This window comes from Thermobia domestica, chromosome 13 (assembly GCF_964235325.1).
Source record: "Thermobia domestica chromosome 13, izTheDome1.hap1.1, whole genome shotgun sequence".
Classification (NCBI taxonomy): domain Eukaryota; kingdom Metazoa; phylum Arthropoda; class Insecta; order Zygentoma; family Lepismatidae; genus Thermobia; species Thermobia domestica.
In genome coordinates, this window is record NC_137466.1 from 176392140 (window position 1) to 176418172 (window position 26033).

The 26033-nt window shown below is 32.3% G+C and overlaps 1 protein-coding gene across 1 annotated transcript in view; it reads left to right on the forward strand.

Moving 5' to 3' along the window:
- The first annotated feature begins 262 nt into the window (after positions 1–262).
- Positions 263–26033, forward strand: part of Cdk5alpha (Cdk5 activator-like protein) — a 127196-nt gene continuing 101425 nt past the window's right edge. Inside the window, exon 1 of the mRNA XM_081736947.1 lies at positions 263–1407. Coding sequence (XP_081593073.1) covers positions 772–1407 — 636 coding nt within the window. The 5' untranslated portion in view covers positions 263–771. The remainder of the gene's footprint in view (positions 1408–26033) is intronic.

A 26033-nucleotide genomic window follows, 5' to 3' on the forward strand; every position in this document is an offset into this window, starting at 1 on the left:
TCTTTACTTTTTGTCTAACAACAAACGCAGCACCTCATTTATTATAAAAAATACCTAAAATACACACACTACATATGCATACCCTGCGTTCTGTAAATAATATGGAGGAATTATTATTAATATTTACAGAGGGAAATATGGTTGGAATACTCGCGGTACGAAGTCACGTGATGGAACTACCAACCAATAGCAGTTCGACTGACATCATCCTTGTTGCTATGGGTAACGAAAATGGATTAGTTTGACAAATCTAGGAATGGTGGCGCTAGCATAGCTCTAGTGCAAGGGTGACCAAATCGTCGTCTTGCATGTATTGAAACACTCGGAGTCTTCAGGTCTTGGCGCCAACAGTCAGGAAGCGATCTGTTGCAGTGATAAAGTATTTAAAATATAACCTGGGAGCTTCTATGTGATTAACGTAAGAAAACATTTTTTTATTTGGTTTAGTGACGGGGGACCTTCGTTCTAGTGACAGTTAAACCAAGTGCAATTGTGAAGAATAATTAGTTTATTTACACGGAACAACTTAACTCACTAGTGCTGTCTATAGGCATTGATTTTCTTCCAATGTAGCTGTGGAGGTAGCCATTTTGAGAAATACGCAAGTGACTTTGACCTGGTGAAGTTGTTTTTTCTTTTTAGACTTCCTTTTTGAAAGAAATTCCAGTGCTGCTCTCTTAGAGCGGCTTTTGTTATGCTAGAAACTTTTTCATATAGTGGTCCAAAGTGGTGCTAAAAATTCTGTGGCAGCTGGTAAACTTGTCTCCAACCATGGGGACTGTACTGAGCTTTAGTCCTCGTGAGAGGAGACCCGTGTACGGGGAGTTTACCCTCAACAATATAAGCTACGAACAGCTCAACAATGCCAAGAACAAAGAGAAAATTGCCAACAATGAAAATGCCAAAATTATCTCGGAGAAAAATGCGTTGGAAAAGAATTTTAAGAAGCATTCACTATTTATAAACACGTTAAGTTGGAAGAGGTTCTCCACAAACAACAAGAAGAAACTCGACAACAAAAACAAGAATATAACATTCCGACAACCTCTGGATAATATCCATCCGCTTGTTGATAAGAATAAGAATATTCAAAAAGCGATTTCATGCTATTATCCAAAGCCAACGGCGGCTCTGGGACCTTTGGACATTGTGCGTTCAAATAATGCCAACAATAACACAGCCGTGCCGTGCGAAAAGCTTGCTCCCAAAGCCGTTCTTAGTGCTCCATCTCAAGCAGCAGTAGCACCTCCCAAGAAGACCGTTATCCAGGCATCCACGTCAGAACTCCTCAAGTGTTTGGGGTCATATTTGCACAAGAAGTGTTATAAATTGAAGGACTTTCAGGCTGGTGATGCTGTGATGTGGCTGCGAACTGTTGACAGGAGTCTTCTCTTGCAGGGATGGCAGGTGAGAAATAATTTTTAATTACAGTTCCTTTAAACAACTAATTGGCACATCTCTATTCTAGAGATTTGTAATAGTGATTGTTGTAGAATTAATCCAACTATTTTCCCACAAATTCGTATTTATTTGTTATCGCAAGAATGATTTCTTTACATCCAAACATCTATACTTTACTAGGAATTTCAACCTCATATTTTTCTCATAAATTTTCAACACTCTAGACTGTACCTACAAAAAACTGAGGGAGATTATTGCCTTTGAAATGTTCATTGTAGAGGATAAAAAGCCATTTTGTTATTTGTAAACTGGATAGTGACAAGAACTTAATCCCAAACTGTCCTATATACAAGCTTACTAAGGCTGTAATGCCATTGATTATACTAATTTGTTAAATGTCACAAAAATAGAAACAATGAAATTAGTTCTTTCTGTTTCAGTCCGACGATTTTGCCTTGCAGGTTAAATGAGACATGGATGACTAATGGCAGTGAAACGTTATGAAATAATTGGTGGAATGAAAATGTGGAGGAAATGGGATAACTCCGACAAAATCTAAATCAGAATGGTGTCCACCAAACACTCACGTGGCCTGGAATCGAATCAGAAATTTTTAGCACCAGAGGTGAGCTCGTTATCATTGAACTACTATGTTCCCGAAATCTCACAAAAGATTACGATAAAGATACATTATATTTTGAAACACACATATTAGTATAACCATATTTTGGAACAATATCACTGGAGTTAGTCCTTCCGAGACATATCCCACTTCGCCTATGATGAAAATTTCCTCAATTCCTCTACATTTACAGAAGTGTAAACTATGTTCCCTTCTAAGATAAAATTGCCTTATTTATGTCATTCATTTGAATTTTATGCATATAGGGAATGTGGAAGTGTAGCTTCAGAACGTTCTCTTGTTATGGGTTAGTTTATGTAGTTTCATGTTCATCAAATTAGGTTGTATAAAACACTTTTCATTTCAAACAGATTATTTTTTTAAAAAAATATTTTTACAGTTTAATTATTTCCTTTTGCTATTGTACTGAGGGGAATTCAAAACACGAATTATCATTGTTGTTACCTGAAGAAAATGTTTACGTTTAGCTTTTACGTTTTGTAGTGATAAGAAATATGAACATTAGAATAAGATTTATGCTGTTTTTATTTCTCAATATATGCATGTGCTATGTTAATTAGATTAGAAAATTGCAATTAATATTTATTCAATGCCATATAATGAGTTATCTCCTTAGGTATTTATTTATTTATTTATTTATTTATTCGGTGTAGCTTGTTACCCTTAGTATGCTTCTATACAGCCATTTACACTAATAATATGAGAAGTAAAAGTAACTAAATCAAATAACACAGGAGAAATATGTTTGCATTTCTAAAACCTATTTTCGTTAAAAGTAAATATTTACATAATGTGTGCAAAGAGACATTCACTTTATAATTCAAACTATGATTTGATAATCATATCGATATAATTGTATTCGATAAAATGCAATTACAATATATCGATTATTTTACAATATATCGAAAAAGTTGTTTTTGATATAAATTTCACTAAATCATCAGCTGATTTAAAGTAAAATATTAAACAATATGCTTTCTTTGTATTATCTCTGATTACATGAACAATATAAATTATACATACAAAATATATGTACATGTTAAAATAAAAATAAAAAGCTGAAATAGTAAAATAATAATTTGTGTTTATTATTTGCAATGTGCAATAATAATAATAATAATAATAATAATAATAATAATAATAATAATAATAATAATAAAGTAGAAATAACATACGGGAGTGTGAAATATGACACTAAAAATCCATCTTAAAACTTTAGAATGTCAATCTTATATTACGAAAATCAAATCAAATGACGTAATAAGTGATACAAATAATATGAATGCTGTTTGGTAAGATGCAATAAACTACTTTAATTTACAAGGAATAGATATAAGATAATGCAAGCAAATTAATATTTAAGAAATTGAACAAATTTGTTCGGAACATTTAAGGTAATTATAAGGAAGTAGAGGATTGTTCAAACTCAAAATTAAAATATTCTGTTATTGGTTCACGTGATGAGATATAAATGTTAAAGAACATAACCACTTGCCTCGCAATTTCGAATTTTTATGAACACTGTTTTAATTATCACTTATGAATTTCAATTCCTAATCCAAACTATTTTATGACAATGTATTTTAAGATTGAAACCGAATATTACGTCCAAATATTTTTTTTTAAAAAATTCAACTTTTAATTCATTAATTTAAAAGTACAGAAAGCAACACACAAAATCTCAAATACAGTAACAAGAAATATTGAATATTAAATTCATATAAATCGAAAAGTAAAGTTTGATCTTTAAATATTGACAGCGCGAAATTGGTGCCATGTTCACAAGATACCATGCGTGTAAAAATACCTGATACTTAAGATGGTATTGATGAATTAATTATTCTATACTTATGTAGTCATGCAAGAATAACTCAGTTAGTTAATAGTTGTTCTGAACCACTAATTCTGATTCTGATTGCTAAGCATTCCTAGACTTGAACAGTAGCTAAAAAGAATGATAAATAATCACACGCAAAGACAGAATCTTTATTACAGAATCCTTTTATAATTTTACAAAATCACAAAAATTAAACAAAAAACACTTATCGTTTTCCTACAATGAAAGCCTCGTCCCTCCGAATTTCTTCATGAATTTATTTGAAATCATGAGACAACTAAATATAACTATTTCTGGTATGGATTCAGTGTAATTAACAAAGCATATCATAACTCAACACTGTTTGATAATGTGTATCGATCCTAAACAGTTAGAGACGTTATAATATTCAACTTTTATAAATTTAAGCCTTAATTTTTTTACGAAGACTTTTCTCTTTTTCAGAGTTTGTTCTAGCGTTACCTTAACTAAAATAGTTGCTTCTTACCTATGTAAAAATGTATTTTACTCTTATATGATTACATAAAAATAGAAACAGATATGTCGGTCATTATATCAATTATTTTTATTATATGATTCCATAAAATAACGGAGTTAAATTTGGTGTATTGTTGGTGTTTGTTATTGCTTGAATATTATTATTTTTTTTTACCGTTTTTGAGTACAATAATATTTTTCTTTTATAATTTCATTTTTATGAATGTGTAAGACGTTTTGTGTTATGTTTATAGTTTGCTGTTATTGTAATTTTGTTCAATATTTTCCTTTAATTGCTTTTGTTTTGTTTATTACAAATGTATATTTTACGTTAATATATATGTAAAGGTTATAAGAACAATTTTTGTTATTATTTTAACCTTTTTCATTTGTTATTGTCTTCTGTAGAAATCTTAATTTCATTCCTTAAAAATGTGGCCAATTCTAAATTGCGAAGGAATAATAAAATTAAGAAAACCTTCTATATTTTTATACTTTTTCATTAATATTCTTACGTTCCTACATTCATAAAGTAGACTTGATTATATGATAGAATTATTACTTTCTACATTCGTTTTCTAGAGAAAACACTTAATTATTTTCAAATTGTCTCATATTAGAAACTTAATATTCATTATTTTTGTCTATCTTTTGTTCTACGTATATTTGTACGCTACAAATATTAATGGAACCTTTATTATCCGCTTCTTGGTTTCCAATAAAATATGAATTCATATTTTCGATATTTCAATTACAAAACTAAGCATATATGAAGCATATATGTACTAATCAATTGTATACTTTTCTGTATACACAACTTGTTTTAGTATTTTCCATCAGTCACGGAATGAATATTGTTCTAAACCTTCTGTTTGTAAGTTAGGCAAAGCACGCAATTACTGTTCAATTGTGTAATTTTCTGTATACACAACTTTTCTTTTGTATTTTCCATCGATCACAGTGTTAGTATTGTATCTAAATACCGTCCTTTTAAATTGGGCAAAATATTAGCTCTGAAAATTAGACCTAATATTGAGTAAAAATTATATGAAATTTAGTAATTTAAGAGAGTTTTTTTTGGGGGGGGGGGGCGTCCGTTCCAAGATAACGCTCGTAAAATTCAATAAAAGTTGACATGTGATTTCTTATGACCTTAGGAAGTTAGCCTTTTGTTTTGAGTAGAAATCCATCGAGAATATTAGAGTAAAACCAACCTCATATTGCCAGAACAATATTTTTCAGTGTACTGTGTATATTTTATTTAGTGCCTGCTAATCATTTCAGTTTCTTGAGGTTGAAATCAACCAAGGACAAACGTGTATCAGGGAATGTGTTTCTTAAATCTTCGAAGTTTCGCTTTTAGAAAAAAATAAGGAAATATTTTTCATAATAATTTTTATACATTAAAAACTTTGTATTTTGATGTACTATGACACACAATCGTTTCCTCCGACATCACTGCTTGAATATGAAATTTGTCAAGAATTTCATAGGTTTTTCATTTAGTCATATACGCTTTCAAAATTCAGTTCAAACATACTAAGAATAAATAAACGTTTATTTTTCGAAGTATTGCTTACAATTCTGAAAATGGAGGTTCTGAATAAAAAAATCAAGACTTTTTGAACAGTGCTCTACATTGATAATAGGCGTATTGTAAGGTTAAATTTCGAAATTTTTAAAATTATTTAATGGCAATGGAAGTCTGTGATGACAATATATCACTTAACTAAAACCTGCATGTGTGACCATAGGTTTATTACGCTGTAATCAAGAGTGTTGTTTGGCAGATCATAAGCTTTGAAATGGCTCAATTTTCTTACAAAAATAATAAAAAAAAATACCAATCGATAGTGTTGCAACATGCTGGTATTTACATCTTGTTGCAATCAGCTGGCTGGTTGCCTCACTTTTAATGCGCTTTCTATCATTGCTTGATCTTCACAATAACCATCGGGTCAAAAGGAGACTATATTCTTTATTTTGGTGCTGAAATCACAAGTTGAAACACAATTAGTATCACTAAGTTTCTCGTAACAAACTTGATCTCCTAATATTTGATTACATGATTGGTGCAAATCTACAGAATATCTTTCGACAACTGTCGGTAAAGACTTTATGAAGTCTATGTTTGTTCTATATTGGAATATGCATGTACTATTTAGAACCCGCTCTTCAAAAATAATATTGCCAAACTAGAAAAAAATCAATCAAATTTTTAAGGCATCTAACGTACAAATCAACATACGTATACCCACAGACAGATAGCAGGGGCTCTCTAAATACTAATTTTGGTATCATGAATTTACAACAAAGAAGAACTCCATTTGATATGTTATTCCTTTATAAAATATTTAATGTAAAGTTGACTGTAAGGAACTTATTTCATCTTCTCAAATTCATGTTTCACCTCGAAACACACAACCAAATAACTTTGATATATTTTATTCCGGAAAATCAAGGACTATTATACTTCAGAAGTCGCCAACATTGAGAATGAGTGCAACCTATAATAGTACAAGTAAAAAAGTTAAAGATGTTGATTGTAGTTGTAAGATAGAAACTTATAATAAAAAACACAGTGAAAGGAATTTATAATAACATATAATACCTGTAAAAATAGTGTAAACAATGTATGAACACTGTAAATGAGTTCTAACCTGTTGTGTTCAAATCCAATAAAATAAATAAAATGAAATAAATAAAAGTTAAATGTCTCGTCAACTGCGATCAACTGAAGTGTCAACATATTATTGAGATTCCATAATTAACCAATTGAGAATGCTTTAAGAGCATTACCAGAACGAACTTGAAAAGAATGGAGAGATGGAGCGGGAAGGATAACTGTGATTGTTCCTACATGTAAAAGTAAATCTTTTTTATCCACACCTCTTTTTGTTTCTCGCGAAAATTCGCAAAATATCATCTCTCTATGACTTACGGTCCCCGAGAAAAGGCTCCTCAAATCTCCCGAAACTCGAACCTTTTTGGCCAATATCTGGGGAACGGTGGTCAGTTTGCCAGTAGCCAGTTGTCCAGTGGCCACCGGTTACTATTTGGTACTAAAATGTTCATCATCCTCTTAGGTAGTGGTCAACACCAATATGATCTCTTTATGACTTACAGTTCCGAGATATGGCTCCTCAAATCTCCCGAAATCGGAACTATTTTTCGCCAATATCTCGGGAACGGTAAGAGTGACGCGAAAAATTCCATTCCTTTCTCAGATAGTTTTTGATGTTCTATCGAATGGGGGGCTCAAAATTGAAAAAATCGCAAATAACGGACAGACAGACACACAGACAGACAGACAGACGTATAGAATTCAGTAACAAACTTTTTAAGTTCGTTGAAAATTACTATTATCTTATATACTACTACTGCTGCTGCTGCTGCTGATAATAATAATAATAATAATAATAATAATAATAATAATAATAATAATAATAATAATAATAATAATGATAATAATAATAATAATAATAATAATAATAATAATAATAATAATAATAATAATAATAATAATAATAATGATAATAATAAAGTGTCTCTGCTAGTAGGAAATTCCATATATTCACAAGAACAACTTCATTTTCCAACTATGCCGTATGAAATAATCCAAGAAATCTTCTAACTTCCTATTAGCAAAAGATTCTCCGTAGATGAATTACCAGTCTTCAACTTGGTTATTCATCTTGGAAATATTTTCGTTTCAGCGTTATGGCTGTCGATACTAGCATGAATAGTATATAAACTTTTTAAATTGCTTGCTGCAGCTCTTAAACGTGTAAACCTCTCGACCATTCAGTTCACCACCGATTGACAGGTTTTTCAATGTTCAGTCCTTTGGTTTTGTAAATAAACACTTATCAAAATATTGTACTGTCGTAATCTTGATAGCTAAGAGTCAATTTGCCATTTATTATGTGAGTAATTTTTTCACCCAACAATCTCCAACTATCTTTGGGTCTCCATATTAACTATTAATCCAGAATTTGATACCAATTTTATAAATTACTAGCAACTTGGTCGCAATTGTCGCAACTCATATTTTTGAACCCAAAAGAAACAATTGTCTCGAGTTTTCGCTTAATTATTTCTGTCGTTATTAAAACTTAAAACTAAAAGCTTCTTCATATTTCCTTTATCCTATTCAGGAAATTACGCTTGAAATGCAAGCAAATGGTAACATTATATTTCTGTGCATTATATTTATGATCACTGTCAATCGAAAGGTGATTGAATTGAAAAATTATTTTCAATTTTTCATAACTTTCATATTCTGAGAGGAAGAGTCTAAAACCACCACCATCGACCCTACACTACCACTATATGATGAAGAAATTAAATTTTAACTTCATCGAGGGTGGCGTCGTCTCAGTATGGTGCTGACGGCGCCGCACGCTTTTATAGATACCCGTAAATTTTTCCCCCTTAAAATGGAATAGTTAATGCAATAATTCTTTCCCCCTCTTTTCTCTTGTCGAAAAAGGGGGAGATAAGACTCCTCAGTGGGAAGAGGATTGAAGAACAGTACCAGCGTAGATCAGAGAGGGTAGCTAATTCACGGCCTACGGAACATAGAAAGAAATGACTCAATACGCTAAACGCTGAGCACAATAAATGGAAAATGTCTCCATGGATTAACTTTTCTTATTTACTGTCCCATTTGCTTCGAGAGATTCCATGAATTTGAGATTTTTCCTTCATTTTTCTCTGTACGCATTCTATTTTCATTCTGTTTCTCCACTTCCTCTTTTCTTCCAGTGGCAGCGCCCCATTGGATGAGTGAGTTCCGCATAATTTTGGATTCACGCATAGTTTATAACTTTTAAATATTGATCACTGATTCGTTTCTTGTTTTAAAATATCATGCCATTTCCCTCTTATCTAGTCAAGAGATTTGCAGAAGAAACCGTATTCATGAAGAAATTAAATGTCGACTAAACATTTAAGGGATTTCTCTGTTATTATTCAGTTCAAAATCTCTTGTCGTCGCAAATTCTGTGAAGGAATTTAAAGCTTAAGGTATATAAAGTGATAATCATGCCTGTTGTTCTCTATGGTTGCGAAACAAGGTACCTTACTCTGTGAGAAAAAACGTAGACTGAAAGTATTTGAGAACAAGATCCTGAGACAAATATTCGGACCCAAGAAGAACGGGAATATGAAATGGCGAAAACTTCATAACGAGGAACTACATACTTTATACCGTTTACCAAACATTGTTAGGGTCATCAAATTTGTGACAGGTGGGCAGGTCATGTAGCCAGAATGAATGAAAGTAGAAACGCTTTCAAAGTCTTAACTAAAAATTCAATCGAAAAACAACCATTAGGAAGACATAAGTTCAGATGGAAGGACGATATTAAAATGAATCTCGCAGAAATAGGAATACAAAGTAGAAACTGGATCCAGTTGGCTAAGGATAGAAGTCAGTGAAGAGCTTTTGTAAATGCGGCATTGAACCTACGGGTTCCATAGACCAAAGAGTTAGTTAATACTGTATTCCCTGTGTAAACTAAACTGAGGGAAGAGTGTAATTGAGCGTCTATATTATATCCCTATGTAAGATTCACAAGAAATTATTTTGAGTTAAAATCGTCAGAGTATGATGTCGAAATTGTGAACCTTAAACCTTCTAGTCATTTCTACTAATAGAGTAATTACAATACGTTTAGCCGGTCCATAATTCCATTGATTTAGTCTACCATTATTAAAAACATCCAATTAGTTTTACAAAGGAAAAGTTCAATTGATTGGAGATTGATTAGAGGAATAATTGGGACGGGAGCAGCTTATAGATTTGTCCCTGGCACAAAAGAAAAACTTCATTTTATAATGGAAAAAAACTGTATATTGGTGGTTGTATAAGGGATCTATACAGTCATCATATTCCCTATTAATATTACATCATTAGTTCATATTACACACTTCTATTATACCTTAATGCAATCTTTCAATTTTATGTTCCACGATTACAATGATCATTTAGACTAAAGGAGACGGATGCTTAATAAAAGCGAATAATTCTGAAAGAATTGGTGGAATGAGAATGTGAGAGAAAATGGGATAAATTCGAAAAAGCTCATGGACACAAATGAAAATCTTTCAATTTAACTTCCCAGGATTATGTCCTTTAGGCTAAGGAATATGATGATGAACTTAAGTGAATGATGATGGAAGGATTAGTTGAATGAGAAAGTAGGAGGAAACGGGAGTACTCCGAGAAAACCCACGGACACGATGTTGTCTACCACAAACTTACTTGGAACCAGCGACCCCACGCACCAGAGGTAAGCGCTCTACCACTGAGACACGGTGCCCCCCAACTGACACAATGTTGTCCACCACAAACATACATGTCTTGAGGTCGAACCAGAAAATTTTCCATTATTAGCTTCAGAAGTTTCTGACTCTAATATAACATGATGTATTGAATATAGTGAACAAGAAATGTATTTATTATGTACTGTATATAGCTAGTTATTAGTTGCTTAATGTTATTAATAAATAACAAAAGTGCAACTAAATGTTGATTTAATATATAACTGGGAAAACTTAGATGCTTACTTTGCTAAATAAAATACATTATGTAATAATCAAGGGATAATTCACCTCAGAGTTGAAATTTTCGTTAAATTTCCAATCAATCGATCAATCTGATCATGTTATATAACTTTATTATAACATTCAACTACACTTAAACAACGTATAAGTCTAAGTTTGAGCTTACATTTTGTAATGTTGACAATAGGTATTATGAACAGAAAAAAACTTCTTAATGTAGAGCCTTACAATAGTTAAACGCTTGGAAGTGTGATATGTTTGAAAACCTATTATTAAGATACAGAAACAACATTACCGTGAATATGAAATATTGTTTAAAAACTAACAGAAAAAAATCTGAGAATTTAATTATGAAATACGAAACAAAAAATATTTTTGAGCTATATTCAATCAAGAGGAAAATTGCATCATCACAGGTATTGCAACATGTGATTGATTTTAGTATTATATACAGTATAAATCCGTTCCCAAGTCATGAGTAATCTTGAAATGATTTGAAGAATACAAGAGGATGGAGGGTTTTTCGAAAGTATTTATCATTTAATGCAAAGCATTGAGCATCTCCTAAGCTTAACAGATTGAGCTGTTAAGCGGAACCATGGAATGCAGCATAACCCCTCTTCTCTCTCTCTCGCACACACTCTCTTCAAATTCACCATATCCTGTGTGAATTATGTGGAACAATAACCCAAACGATACACTGTAGCCAGTTACGTGTTGCAGCTGGCGGCTAGCCTGGTGATTACTGAACTTCTACTAAGCGATTAGTACGGTCTATATTAGAACTGGAGGTAATATCTCTATTTACAACAGCGTATGAAGGTAAACGTTAATATTTTAAACTAATAACTAAATACATAGTTGTATTCTTTCTTAGTAATCGTAGATGTAAGTTTTATGCCGCATTGCAGCCATCGTTATGAGTGTTATCAAGAGAAAAGGTGAAATCTCTCGGAAATAGACTCTAACTTAACCTGCCTAATACTTTGAGCAGAAGTGCTTATAAAAGAGGTACAAAGAACTTGTTTTCATCAATTAAACCTCAGAATAAATTAAAATGCACAGAAAGTGTGTCAAGGCCTACGAATATATACTGTAGTTACTAAACATTCATTCTTTGCAGGGATGAGATTTATAGGAAATATTGAAAGGTGTACTAGGTCTATATGAAGCTCTTTTCTCTCATTAGGATGCGTATTTCAATCGAAATGGAGTGGTGAGAACTAAGTTTGACCCAAGTGCTAAATATGTTCCCTCATTTTCCTCGTATGTCTGACCATTTCTGTATGATTTCCCTCTTTCTGTTATTGGACACAGCATGTCTACTTTTACTTCCAAAATTTGTCAGTTTCTATGCTGGTATTGTGGTTTATGTTGAAAGTCTAAGTAAGAAACAATGAGAATTATTTAAAAATGGAAAACGGATAGTAATATGATGATGAATCCATTGTTGCAATTTCATCGCGAAATGTTTTGTTTTTTGGCATAAATTTTGCACTCCCACTATCACTCCGTACATTTCTTATTTTAATAAAATTAACTTGATAAAAATCTAATTCGAGATAGATACTAACTATATTTAAAAACTCATATGAATCGATTCAGCCGTTTAGTTGTGATGCGATCACCAGCAAGATTATGTTCGTTTTTCAAAATGTAGATACAACAAACATTTCAGAAAAGGAATCAAAACCAACTCTCCAATAATAAAACCGTCCATAATTTTCATATTTGTATGATGACTTTCAATAGTTTGAATATACCACATGAATATTAGCACACTGAATTTCTACTTTCTATACTGTCAAGGTTACTGATATTTCAGAGATTAACTATTAAATATTTTGTGCGTTATCATTAAGAAATCAGACTTTAACTGTCCAGTGATAAAACTCGAGATGACTCAGAGTTTTATAAAATTGAAAATAAAAACTGAAATCAATGTTGAGAGAATATTTTGTTCATAATAGACATGTACATTGTATTATCCTTACTAGTATTGCTAGACACAATTAAAACGTTATTACGAACCATAATGGTATTGTATACTAATAACCTGACCTAGAAACCTATATATAGCGTTTACCAACCACTTTATGTCAACTTCTTGATAATAGTTAAGGCTGCTTTCATTCATCTACTGTATTAACAAATCTTGACATCATTCATTTTGTGATCGATCATGTAAACAAACACACCTCTCTATAGACTTTCTTTTCAATATAATGGAATTTACTGAGAGGTTTCTATAGAGAGTGCATTATTCAAAACCTTATGGTACCTCAGCATAGAAAAAAAAATCCCAGGTCATATAATTTTGTGATGAAAAACATCATGTCCCGAGATTTTCGTCGGGTTCCCTTGTATCATCTTACCATGCCATCTTTCTGTCTTCATCAGCATTATTATCTAGTTACACACACACACACACACACACACACACACACATACATACATATATATATATATATATATATATATATATATATCCTACAGTGTGTCTATAAGACGTTAAACTACGAGCTCGTTGGTAGTTAAGGAGCTTGGTTACCGAATCTTCTTTATATATTTTCCCTTCTTTCATTGTATTTATATATCCGTCCACCTATCCACATATCCGTCTGGAAGACAACAAAATGTGTGCCCGTCCAATGCGTCCATCTAGAAGACAAAAGATTCGTGTCCTTTAGTCTCGAGACAAAAAGTATCAAAAATACTTGATAGAATCCAAGAATACATTTCATCCACATCCTCAACTCTCTATTGAATCCGGGAGTAATATAAATCCGATTCCACTTCCGGTTTCAAGATGGATGTATTTAGTGCAGAAATGATAAGAAATAACGGGAAGTATTCTGTTTTAGAAATTGGTTGAGCGTTCTAAGCAAGGATAGGTATGATGTCCTCTCTTAACCATCTATTCAAACCGGAAGTGGCAGAAAAAACAATTTCTGGTTCTAACTTCGATCCCTAAAAAGTGAAAACGGTAATAGATAACGAGAAATGATTTTCTAAAATCGATTTAGCAACCGAAGAATATTTTCCAGTCTCCGCTGTAATCTCTCTACTACAGTGATTCTCAATCTAATTCCTATCACAACCCCATTTTATCACATCCTCTTGTCGGCGACCCTCTTATAATTTCTGGTTTGTAATAAGCTTGTATGAGATTTCTAATATATCTATTGCGGAGATCTCACGATATTAATCCATTTCTATAATAGTAGAATCCACTTCTTGTATACAGTGGATACAGTAACTTCCCTAAAATCGAATTGATTAAAACCAAATTTGGTAAGTTCATTCATCTTCTGATTATCTTCGCGACCCCTCTAGGGGTCGCGACCACCAGGTTGAGCAACCCTGCTGTACTAAAACCAGAAGTGTTGAAATCTACTCCCACTTCCGGTTCCAATATTGAGAAAATACCACACCATACAAACCAAACTTATTCATGTGCTGTAGTCGTGATACTGTTATTTTTTTGTGTTATTTAATGACAAAATTTAATACATACTTTACTTATTATGTACATGCGCGCCGATTATGTGGGTGCTCCGAGGCTCCAGCACCTACAAGATTTTTAGTTTGCTAGAAACAAAATAAAATAGTTCTCACTATTATAAAAAAAAATAAGCAGTTAAAATATTGCGATGGACCTCTAAAACATGTGTTTGTTTCAAATGTGTTTGTGCAAAGGCAACCAAGCAACATACTCCCCCTTCCTTGCCCGTCTCTAGCCTAGTCAAGGACAGTCCCCACAATAAAAAATGGAACTACAATTGTGAATAGAATCGATATTTTCGTCTTGCATCACAGCACAGCCCTTTGTGACAATGTTCATAAAAGATTTTAACTAAAAGGAAATCAATCAAAAAATATCGAGACTCCCCTGAAAACATAACACGTCCAGCCATTGATATGAATCCACATACATTTTCTAAAGTCGCGCCGTTGATTATGTATGAAATTCAAAACAAAAAAGGAGATTTATATACGTATATAATGTGCTTGTAGTTTATATAAAAAATCAACTTTTAGAGATTTTTTTAACATTTTATCAAAAATAGAAAGTTGTAACAAGGGATTACATTGTGTTGGTTCGTACAAAGAGAGGCTCTTGGTACACATGTAATCATCCATGAGCTCCCTCGTGGCTAAGCGGTTAACATACGCACCTTTGGCGTGGAAGATCCCGAAGAGAGCTCATGTGGTTTGGATCCCACGTTAAACTCTAGGTCCACTTCTCATATAGCCTCTCTGCTGATCGGAACGTTAAACTTAAAATCAAATCTTATTTTAACACGTCATCGAGATATTATATGGTAAAAAAATCAACTCAAAAGTAATCATTCATTCAATTTTTTTGGATAACATCTCTGAAGATATTACTACAGAGGAGTATGAACAATTCTAGTTAATCTCAGAGAGTAATTAACATTCCGAATAAATATTCCTTGGCTTCTCTTTTAATTAGCCTACTTGCGAATCTTTTGTTGACAAGAGAAGATCAAGAAGGAAAATTATTATGATTAATGTAGCTGAAAAATAGATAGCGTAGAAAACGATTTTGCGTTTTATGAAATACATTATTCATATACACGTCATCTGTAGAAACATCAAACGTTTCACTTTGCTTTTTCACCAACCTACTCAACGATTCTTGAACTGCCCTTCATTTGGCACCCTTCTTCTTACACATAATGAAGGAATTTAATTTTAACTCTATCACAGGAATAGTCTGTTCTGTTGGGGAGAGAAGATGACTGCAATGTATTAGAAAGCAACATGTAAATTACTTTTTGGGATAAAAATCAGTAGCGGATGTAATAACTCTCTCTACAACCCTTTGTCTAAGGAAGAAGATAACATACCGCATATTCAGAATGGTAAAATGCAAAAACTAAAATTCTCAGTCAAACATATTGAAGGTTAAATCTTGTTTCTTAAATCAAAATGAAGTTTCAAAAAGTACGTCGAGGATAACACTTCTCTCAGAATATATAAAGAATACTGCTATTTTATCACTAATATGTTTAGTTTTTTCTTTTTTTATGTATTTTTGTGAACGGAAGTCTTAAAACTGTATTGATTAAGACACTGTACAGTATGTCTTGTTCTCAAATGCAAAAGGAAATTTTTCTTCATTTTGAGTCGAATAGAAGAAGTTCGCTTTTATAAGTGTACTAGGTAAATAAATAAAATTTGATACCAGATCATTTTTTAACATCAGCTCTTGTTATCTATACTATATTGGGTTACAATCTGCTCTATCTCCAAAACGTGTCGTTAAAATAATTCTTAAATGAACTTAATATCAAGATAATAACCATGGCGAATAAAACATAGCAAAAATCACACACAAACTTTCAAGCCTGAAACAAAATATATACATTCAATGTCTCACCTTGCGATAAACTTTTATAGCAGCTGTTTAACATTTTATTCACATTGCAAGTTATTCCGAGTTATGACTTTGGCCTCAATAAGAATAAGTAGTCTTGTCTTCTTACTGAACATTTATTATTATTATTATTATTATTATTATTATTATTATTATTATTATTATTATTATTATTATTATTATTATTATTATTATTATTATTATTATTATTATTATTTGTATTATGATTATTTTGCTACGATGCAAGTCTTATGATGTTAACACTAAACATTTTCAAGAATTACTCTTTCATAATAACTATTTGCATAAGAATTATCTCGTTCAGTGCATTTTATTATTTTATGTTTTCTTTATTCTTAATGAGAAGCTCCACGTGGATAAGCAGTTAGTGTACGTGCCTTTGGCGTGGGAGACGAGGGTTTGATTCCCGGCGTAGCTCATGTGGTTCGCATCCCACGTTAAACTGTAGGTTCACGTCTCATATAGCCTCGCTGCTGAACGGGACGCTAAATTCAAAATCAAATCACTTAATAAGTCTATGGTGAATGACTGGACACTTCTGGCTCATGTCTTCTGGTTCGATCCTAGAGCATTTGTGCTTGTAGTTGCAACCTATCCCCACGTCGTGTTTATTGTGGTTGTTAGCCCTTTTCGTTTCTTTCTGAGACCTTTATTTCACTATTCTTTCTCCACATTTCACATTTATTATTATGGGTATTGTTTATTGTATATAATTTCCTTTTTTGGCTTCACATTTGTCATATTTCTGCTCTTTTCACTTCCTTCTCTAACCACTACACTTGTAACATTTTTCTCAAAAAAAAAAAAAAAAAAAAACTATAATAACTGTAAAACTGTATCTTTGTCTACTTTTAATTATTCTTTATCACACTCATTCTAATCTTTTCGTTCTACAGAGGGTTTTTTTTTTCACTTTTCTATAATATGTCCCGTACAGCATAAAACTTAATACTAAGTTCTTTGGTATTTTCTTAACTCTGTATTTATGTACAATGAAAATATTTCCTTTTCTGTGCATATCCTCGCTTTTATTGCTTGCCCATACTTCATATTTTCACTAATACTACTTAACTGTGTAAAAAAATTCATTAATCACATCTTTTAGTTTTATTTTACCTCATATTCGTTTTAATCAGATTTGTTTACGTTTTATATTTATTTTCTTTCCATATTCTTTACAGTTTTTTTTTAGAAAGGTTTCTAAGAAATCATTAAATATTCGCAAGCGGATTATCTGCAACAACAGCCACATTACTTGCAATAAAAGCAAATTTACACATCGCCTTTGTTAGGATTTAGGATTTAGGATTTGGATTTCTGGGCTTTCGGCATCTAAGGCCATTTAGCCCTTCACGATTTGAGGGATGACGTCCCTCGACGAGCACACAATCCGGGGAAAGGGAAGGAATAAAGGATTGGGGAAGGAAGGAAGCGGCCTGGGACCTATAACTTAGGTACCACCCCGGCATTTGCCTGGTGTGAATGAGAAAAACCTCATTCAGGGTGGCTGGCCTGAAAAAGCTGTTACACTTTTTCGACCGAGTGCCCCCACCGGGAATCGAACCCGGGACCGCTCGCACCGAAGGCGAGAGCGTTAGCGACTACGCTACCCAGGGCCACCACACATCGCCTTTGTGTCTACTACCAAAATACTGATTTCAAATAAATTTTGGAAAACAGTGTTAACGTACAACTTTGTTCAAAGATTAGGCATATACCACAGATTTCATCAGAAGGTGTAAAATAATGTAATTAAGGGTATATTATCATATGTACTTTTTGAGAAAATGAACAACTAGCAAATTTCCCTATAGCGGAGACGATAGTTCTTCATTCTTTAAAAGTAAATCTTGATGTACTTTTTTCCGTAACAGATTTGTTAATTCCAAGTCTTAAATTTGGTGGTCAATTACTTGGGGACTAAAGAACGTTGCTTAACCAAATTTGAAATATTGATAGATTTTAATAAGCGTAATACGCGTGTGAAATATTGTGGCATTCAGGTGTCTGGTTCTAGAGTTCTTGGCTGTCAAATTTGTTGTTAGAACTCACTCGACTCTAAACCCCAAATTCGATAACAAATAATTCGAGGACTAAAGATCTGAGCAACACATTATTTCATATTGGTAATAAACTGATTAAGATTTACTACCATGTCATATATGTTCAAGATCGGACCATATCCGTCAATCGCTTTAAGTGAAATTTCTTACTTTAACTAGTTCAAAGCAAATTTCGATGGCCAATAATTCATAAACTGAAAAATTTGTTCATCATAATATTTCCTACTATTCTCTAATGTGCACAAAGCTCTCGGGTCAGCCTTTACCACCATACCAAATTTGCTGAAGATCAAATGAGTTTTAACCAACGAGATTTAGTGAAGTTTCTTCAATTTCACTAAGTTCAAACCCAAATTCAGTAGTTATTAATTCAAGAATGAATGATCTATATACCTCAACATTTGATGTACATATTAAGCTACACAAGATCTACTATCATACCAACTTTCGTAAAGATCGAGTTAGTATCGTTGATAGCATACCACAAATAAAATAACCTTCCATCAAGTCGAACCCTTGATCTGATGGCCTATAATTAAGAAATCAAAGGGCTGTAAGCCAAAATATTTCATTTGTGTCCTAACCTTATAAAGTTATATCACCATCCTAATTTTCCTGATATTGATGCTCCTTCTAATATTAATCTTTTTTTGGGGGGGGAAATCAAATGAGAAAGAAAGCTATAAGTTTTATGGCTCTAAAATATACATTATTCATCGCTAATAAAGACAGGCTCAAATACATGCCTTCTATTAACGCGAAAGTATGAAAGGAACGCAGTACACACTTTGGTTTATAACAGTGATGGGCAAACTTGTTTTTAAAGAAGAGGGCCAAGGGAAAAAGAAAACAACTTTAGGAGGCAATATAAGTTATGAGAAACAACAATGGTACCTTTTAGAAAATCGTGGCAATATTAAGCCCTAGTAATGATCGAAGTTTCTCTTAACCTGGTTCAAGCTGGGATGCACTGATTCTGAGAAGTGAAATTAAATGTTCATCTGTCAGTCTGTTTCTAATACAACTCCCTCAAAGTAATCCAATCATTCATCAGATTAGAATCATATCGAGGGTCGGATTGAACCTTTTAGGGGCCGCTCTGGCTCGAGGGCCGTAATTTGCCCATCCCAGGTCTGTAAGGTGTTATAACCTAAAATTGTCAGTAACTCTTAAGGGTAAATTAAAATTCTTTCAATAGAAGTATTTCGTATGCGTAAATGAAAATTTCCTATTGATTTTTCACATGCACAATCTAATACACCATAAATCGTTGATGAACATTTTAAAAAATTGTTATCATGAATGCGATACAAGTGATAATTTGTGTTCATGAATCAATCTTACAACTGGACATGAACGATGGTGTATCAGAGAAACAGATTACCAGTAATATTACGTTATTCATCTCTTACAGGCACCATCTTTTTATATAATAATACAATACATACATATCTTCATTTTAATCAACTGATTCTGTGTGTATTTCAATCTTGCGAGTAAAGGAGGTCAATCAATATTCAAACACGAAGAATGAGTCCACGAACTGTAACCAACACTGGAACGGAATAACCTAGAGAATGATTCCTCGTAAATTCTCAATCAAGGGTTGTTGTACTAACGATCCTTCCCCTCCCTTTCCTCATTAAAAGATCAATTACTATAAGTGTTACAGTTGGCGTTATTATGGCTGGAGATAATGCATGGGTCTCACAGTGCAATTGCAATGCACTGGTAACGTAACCAATAGACTAATGATCGTTTTGAAGCTATTCATGCTACCTGCATTACTATTTTTGTATTAATTTATTTAAAGCTGTTGGACCTGTTGATACGTTCAAATTGAAACCAAAGCAAAATAGTAGCGTGGAAACCACTTATAGTACAGATTGATTATGAATTAATGAAGTGCTAACTTTGAAATACGTATTTGAAGCATTTAGTATGCATGAAGAGTTTTCGAATGACATGCGATGTTCGTCTCAAACTTTTGTTGTTCTTTTGATTGTCTTAAAATGTCAAAATTAGACTCGGGGTTATATTCTAGTGGTCAGCTAGTTGAAGATAGAAGAAAGCTAGGACAAAGTTGGTTTAATCTGGGATTCGATTCTGTGAAACCTAAATTTTGAGACTTGTAACTTTCGAATAAAAACAGAAAGGCAAAATATACCTATATTATTATTATTATTATTATTATTATTATTATTATTATTATTATTATTATTATTATTATTATTATTATTATTATTATTATGCCTTCAAGTTCTGAGGCTAATAGTAGAGATCATATTTGTTTCCCTTAACTTCTTTTCTGAAAATGTTTCTTCCACATTTCTTGATCTTCAGTTTCCTCTTTTGCCTCCCAACATTTTCTTCTATTTTTCAAATCATTTGTCTGTTGTGTTATTCTTCCTATTTCTCGCTTTTCTTCTGCCTTTCTCTCTATAGTATTATGAAGAAAGCAATTTCTTTGAAAATTCTGTCCAATCCAATTGACCTTCCTACGAAGGATGTTGACTAAAAGCGTTCTCTTTCCTCCTACCCGTTATAAAACATCTTCATTTGTTACTCTCTCCATCCATTTTATCTTCTGGATTTTCCTTCAATATCACATTTTGAAACTCCCTAAATATTTCTTCTCTAACATCTCCGAACCATACAGTCCAATACTCCATATATAGCATTTGACCAGCTTTTTCCTTAATCCAATGTTAAGTTTGCTAGTTAGGAGTGATTTTTTTTTGAGTGCCTCTTTGATTACAATCCTTGACCTGATCTCTTCAGTGCAGTAAGTATTTCTTGTCAAAAGACTTCTCAGATATTCGAAAAGGTCAATCTGTTCAAGCTCTCTTTCTTATACTCTGATCCGTAAAGGCGTATTTCCATGAAATATCCTCATGAATTTAGACTTTTCGATGCTGATTTCCATTCCATATTGCTTCACTGCTATTCTATCGGTTATCTCGTCTTTTGGATGCAATAACCGTATCATCCGCGTACCTCATATTAATAATCATCTATTATTCAATCTTAAAATTTCTCATCCCAAAAAAATGGCTAATGAAACAAGTCCCTGAAAAACACGTACGAATTATACCGCCCCTTTTTTAAGTACAATACCAAATTGTTCTCTCATTGTGTGAAATCAAAAGCATCTGCGCATAATCTTTGGTATCTGTATTAAGGACGTCATTAACAGCCCAGTAGAGACGGTAAGGCGTCTATCAATTAACCTGAATGCCAGGGTTCGATTCAGGAGTAGAAGTGGCAAGGTTTATTTGTTGCTCTAACTCATTCCAATGTGATACAATGGTTTACCTGGCGTATGTAGGAAAAGGGTACTTTAAGAAATGTTGAGGTAAAGGCGGGAGGAGCTGACTGGTCCTGACTACATCATCATATATTTGTTTTACTAAAGAAGTCAAGGTCTACTTATATACGGAATTCGGTGAAGATCGGATAAATTCAGAGTGGTGGTAAGATTTATCCTGTCGCACTCGTTGATTATTTTTAAAGTGATGGAAAAAGCGATAATTGGCTGAAAATCGAGAATACTTACATTTGTCTTGTGAAAGGAAGACTTTATCATAATTTATTAATTTACTTTCATATATTTCTGAAACTAAAGACGTCGTAAACTGATATAAAATATCGAATATAAATTGTGTATAAAATAATAAAGAAGTAAACAAAGACCAAAATAAACCATATATCACAGTTTTATCATACGTAAATAATGTCCAAGAGAGCAAAAATCTTTTATATTTGTAAGAGTTCTAGGTTCATTATCATGTTATATGCGTTTTAATATGAATAAATAGTTTGAAAACTTTCTCAGATTTATCATTTCACTTGATTAATAAGTATATTATTATTATTTATTTCCTATTACTAATATAAGTGTCTTCGTTGACTAACAACTCATAACACGGAACGTTAACGTGAAGATTTTACTGTTTTTGAAAATAATACCAGTTAACAAGGTTTTTGTAATATAAGAGAAAATACATGATATTGAGGGAACTTTGTGCGCTAAATTCGAATATGCATTCAGCTTTTCTCCATCACCTACAGTTTTCCAGCGACAGAGGGATTGTTGGGAAATTCTCTCAAAAATGTCCGTTTTTCGCGTATTTTATAATCCTAGCTCTTGTTCCCTCACGAATAATAACACAAGAATTACATCAAAGAAACTCAATAAACCTTCCAAGTTTCAGAACAATCGCATTAGTATTTCTAGAGAAATAAAGTTAATTATATACCTAGGTATTTATGCTTTAAGATAACTTGATTTGGTGCAAAAAAACGATTTGCTTCATTACCACAAGCACATACATAAAATAGAACACAGTACAATTTACATGTATCACAATTTACAATAAACAATACTACAAATATACAAAAATGTCATGGAAAAATCATTAAAACTACCAGACTATATGTAACTTATATTGAGTTACCCAAATGTACACTACTTCCTTCTTTTGTAAGAAGTATTGCATTCTCTAAAAAGACCCCAACAATAATCCCCCATCATTGAAGGACCATATCGTCTCTAGTACATTTTCTCCATTGCCATTATGTCTTGGTGGATTTTTTTTCTTGTTCGTCGCTGACAACACCTAGATTAGCAGGAAAAAACCTAAAGAGAGAGTGTAAAAAGTGAATTTTTAAAGACATCCTACAACCCAATTCTATTTATTTCTATAGCATGTCCTGTATTATTTCACTGTAATTCTCCGCTTTGTTATTGCCTAGAAAGTTGCGCACTAACACACTTAAATGCTATCTAGGCCGCTAGCTCAGCACTGTTTAACTTGCTGTCAAAGCTGTCGTCAAGCTTAAGTTTCCTAATCTGGGGACCAACAAGCACTTCCGCTGAAATCTTAGCATCACTCAGGTTAGGAAACATGTCGGAAATGCTTGAAACCTTCACCATTGTGTCCATGGCTTTGACAAAGTTCTTAATAAGTCCTAACTTTATATGAAGGGTGGCAGTAGTTTCTTATTAGGATCTACCAAAGGAACATATTTGACGTTGCATTCTCCTGGAATGTAATTCACATGAGGTTCCCAGTCCTTCACTTCATAACGCTTGTTATCAGCTCGGCTGTTCCACAAACATAAAAAGCATTGGCACTTCGTGTAACCGCACTGCAGTCCTATTAAAATATCTGCTAGCTTGCGATCACTATATATTTGCCAACAACGGTCCTTGTAATGTATGAGATTTAGCAAAGTTGACATGGTGTCATAGGATTCCTTTATCTTCTCTGAGTGCGCAAGTGGTATAGAAGCCTTTGATTTCCATTATGTAAAAGGACAGCTTGTGGTAATGAAGCAAATCGTTTTTCTCCAAATCAAGAGATCTGAAGTATGGTGCAATGAACATTACAATATACATATTAATATCGTTATTTCTCTAGAAATCATAATGCGATTGTTCTGAAACTTGGAGAGTTTATTGAGTATCAATTAAGGTTTTCTTCGGTTTATCTATTGTGTTGTTATTTGTAAGGGAACAAGAGCTAGGGTTGATTAATTATATATTATTTAAATAATATATTATTTAAATAATTAATTATATATTATTTAAATAAATAAGAAGAAAATCGTTCCAACTGAGCTCGAGGAAGTTTTTGGATATTGATTCTTCAATATTGAATTCAATTTCCAGCTACTAAGTGTTATAATTAAAGACATTGCAAAGACAAATCTATATTTAAATTTTTTGAATTTGGGTATTCGATCGGTTTTTTTTTTTTTTTTTTGCCATCACAATATACTTTCTTCATTCTACACATGATCACTAGAAAATACGTATCTTACAGATTTATTGTGTGATGTAAAGTGTTCAAACTGAGGTCTGCTTTACCACATTTTTAAAATCTCTAAAGTATCGGAAAACCAAAGACAATATGATAAGTTAGAATTCAGGATTGGGTTAGCAGTCCATAATTTATAACAAAGCAGTCAACATTTTTAAGATAAGGTTTATAGCCTACTCATTTATTTTGACGTGACACAACTGGCTGAGGGGCATCATTTAGGATAACGAAATGATAAATTTAAAATCGAAATATTGCGAAAAATATTTCAGACACAGTGTCTATAGACTACACATCCGATACGGCATCCAATCAAGACTGAACCCTAAGTAAGGGACTAGCGTCTCTTGCTGAGCTATTATGTTATAGTTTGGAATTAATAGAGTAGATCATGACCAAAACATTTGTATTTATCAACATAAATTTCGGTAAATTATTGGGATTAGCGTAGATAATTCTCTAGCTTAGAGAGTACATATACATAAGTTATTCATATATAGGACCGATAATTACTTTTGTTATTATTATTATTATTATTATTATTATTATTATTATTATTATTATTATTATTATTATTATTATTATTATTATTATTGATCGTGGTTGTATTGATACATTGTGATTCCAAATTTTCTTTGTAGATTTTAACACCAATTTACAGCGCTGAGGGTATATGAGACATGGAGAAATGGTTTAACTCCAATTTACAGCGCTGACAGTATATGAGACATATAGTTTAACACCAATTTACAACACTGAGGATTTATGACACATGAACAAACAGTTTAAGACCATTTTACAGCTATAAAGGTACATGAGTAATGGACAAATAGTTTAACGAGGAATTTGAACGATATTTGTTTCCAACTGATTTCAATTTAGGGTTTTTCTATCGCAGAGATTGCAACTATGTAGACACTAAGGAAGTTTGTTTTATAATATTGTTTACTTATTTATTATTGTAAGTATAGTTTTTAATATATTTCATTCTGTTCTGGTCAGAGCTGTGTTTTATTTGTTACTCTACTTATCCAGAGCCATGGAGTTTGTTCATTTATTATTCTTATAGTACTTTTTATATTATTTTGGTTTCTTTTACAATCCCAAAATAAAGTCATGTACTCTTCAAGGTAGAGAACGTCCTATTATAATACCAACAATTTTCCATTTTTAACAGTAGTAGTTAATTTTATTTATTTATTTACTAATCCACATTAAATGTCGTATAAATGTTGTTCAGTGCATAATATTCGTGTTTTGATTATTTCAAGATTTTTTCGTATAGTCATTGAAGGAGACAAACAAGAAAGAATGAAAATTAAAATACTTTTTCATTATTGAATAGAGTATAAAACTTCCATCTTTGTTACTGTTAACTTCTATCCTGTCTTAGAGATTTTGATTACGATTAAATCAGCGCCTATATTTTAATTACGATTAAATAATTAATTTGTTTTGCTTTTTCTTAGTCGTGACTTTAGGTGGTTTGTACTTTCATTCACTACTAAACCTAAAACTTTCAAGAAGTTGATCGATCGATCATCTACTTTCGTGACCTTTATGTAGAATATTTTGTTTTTGTTTCTTTCTTTAAAAGGCCGTTTCCTATATTTTACTGTCAAGAAAAAGCCATTAAAGCATGAAATTTACGAAATATTATTTTAGTTCCAATTTCTTGGAAATTATTTAGTATGGCCATTAACAATAAATATGAGGCCATTGTCTTTTACAAAGTACGATACGTTGTAAAAAAAAAAAAAAAAAAAAAAAACATACCCACCGTTAATGGGCA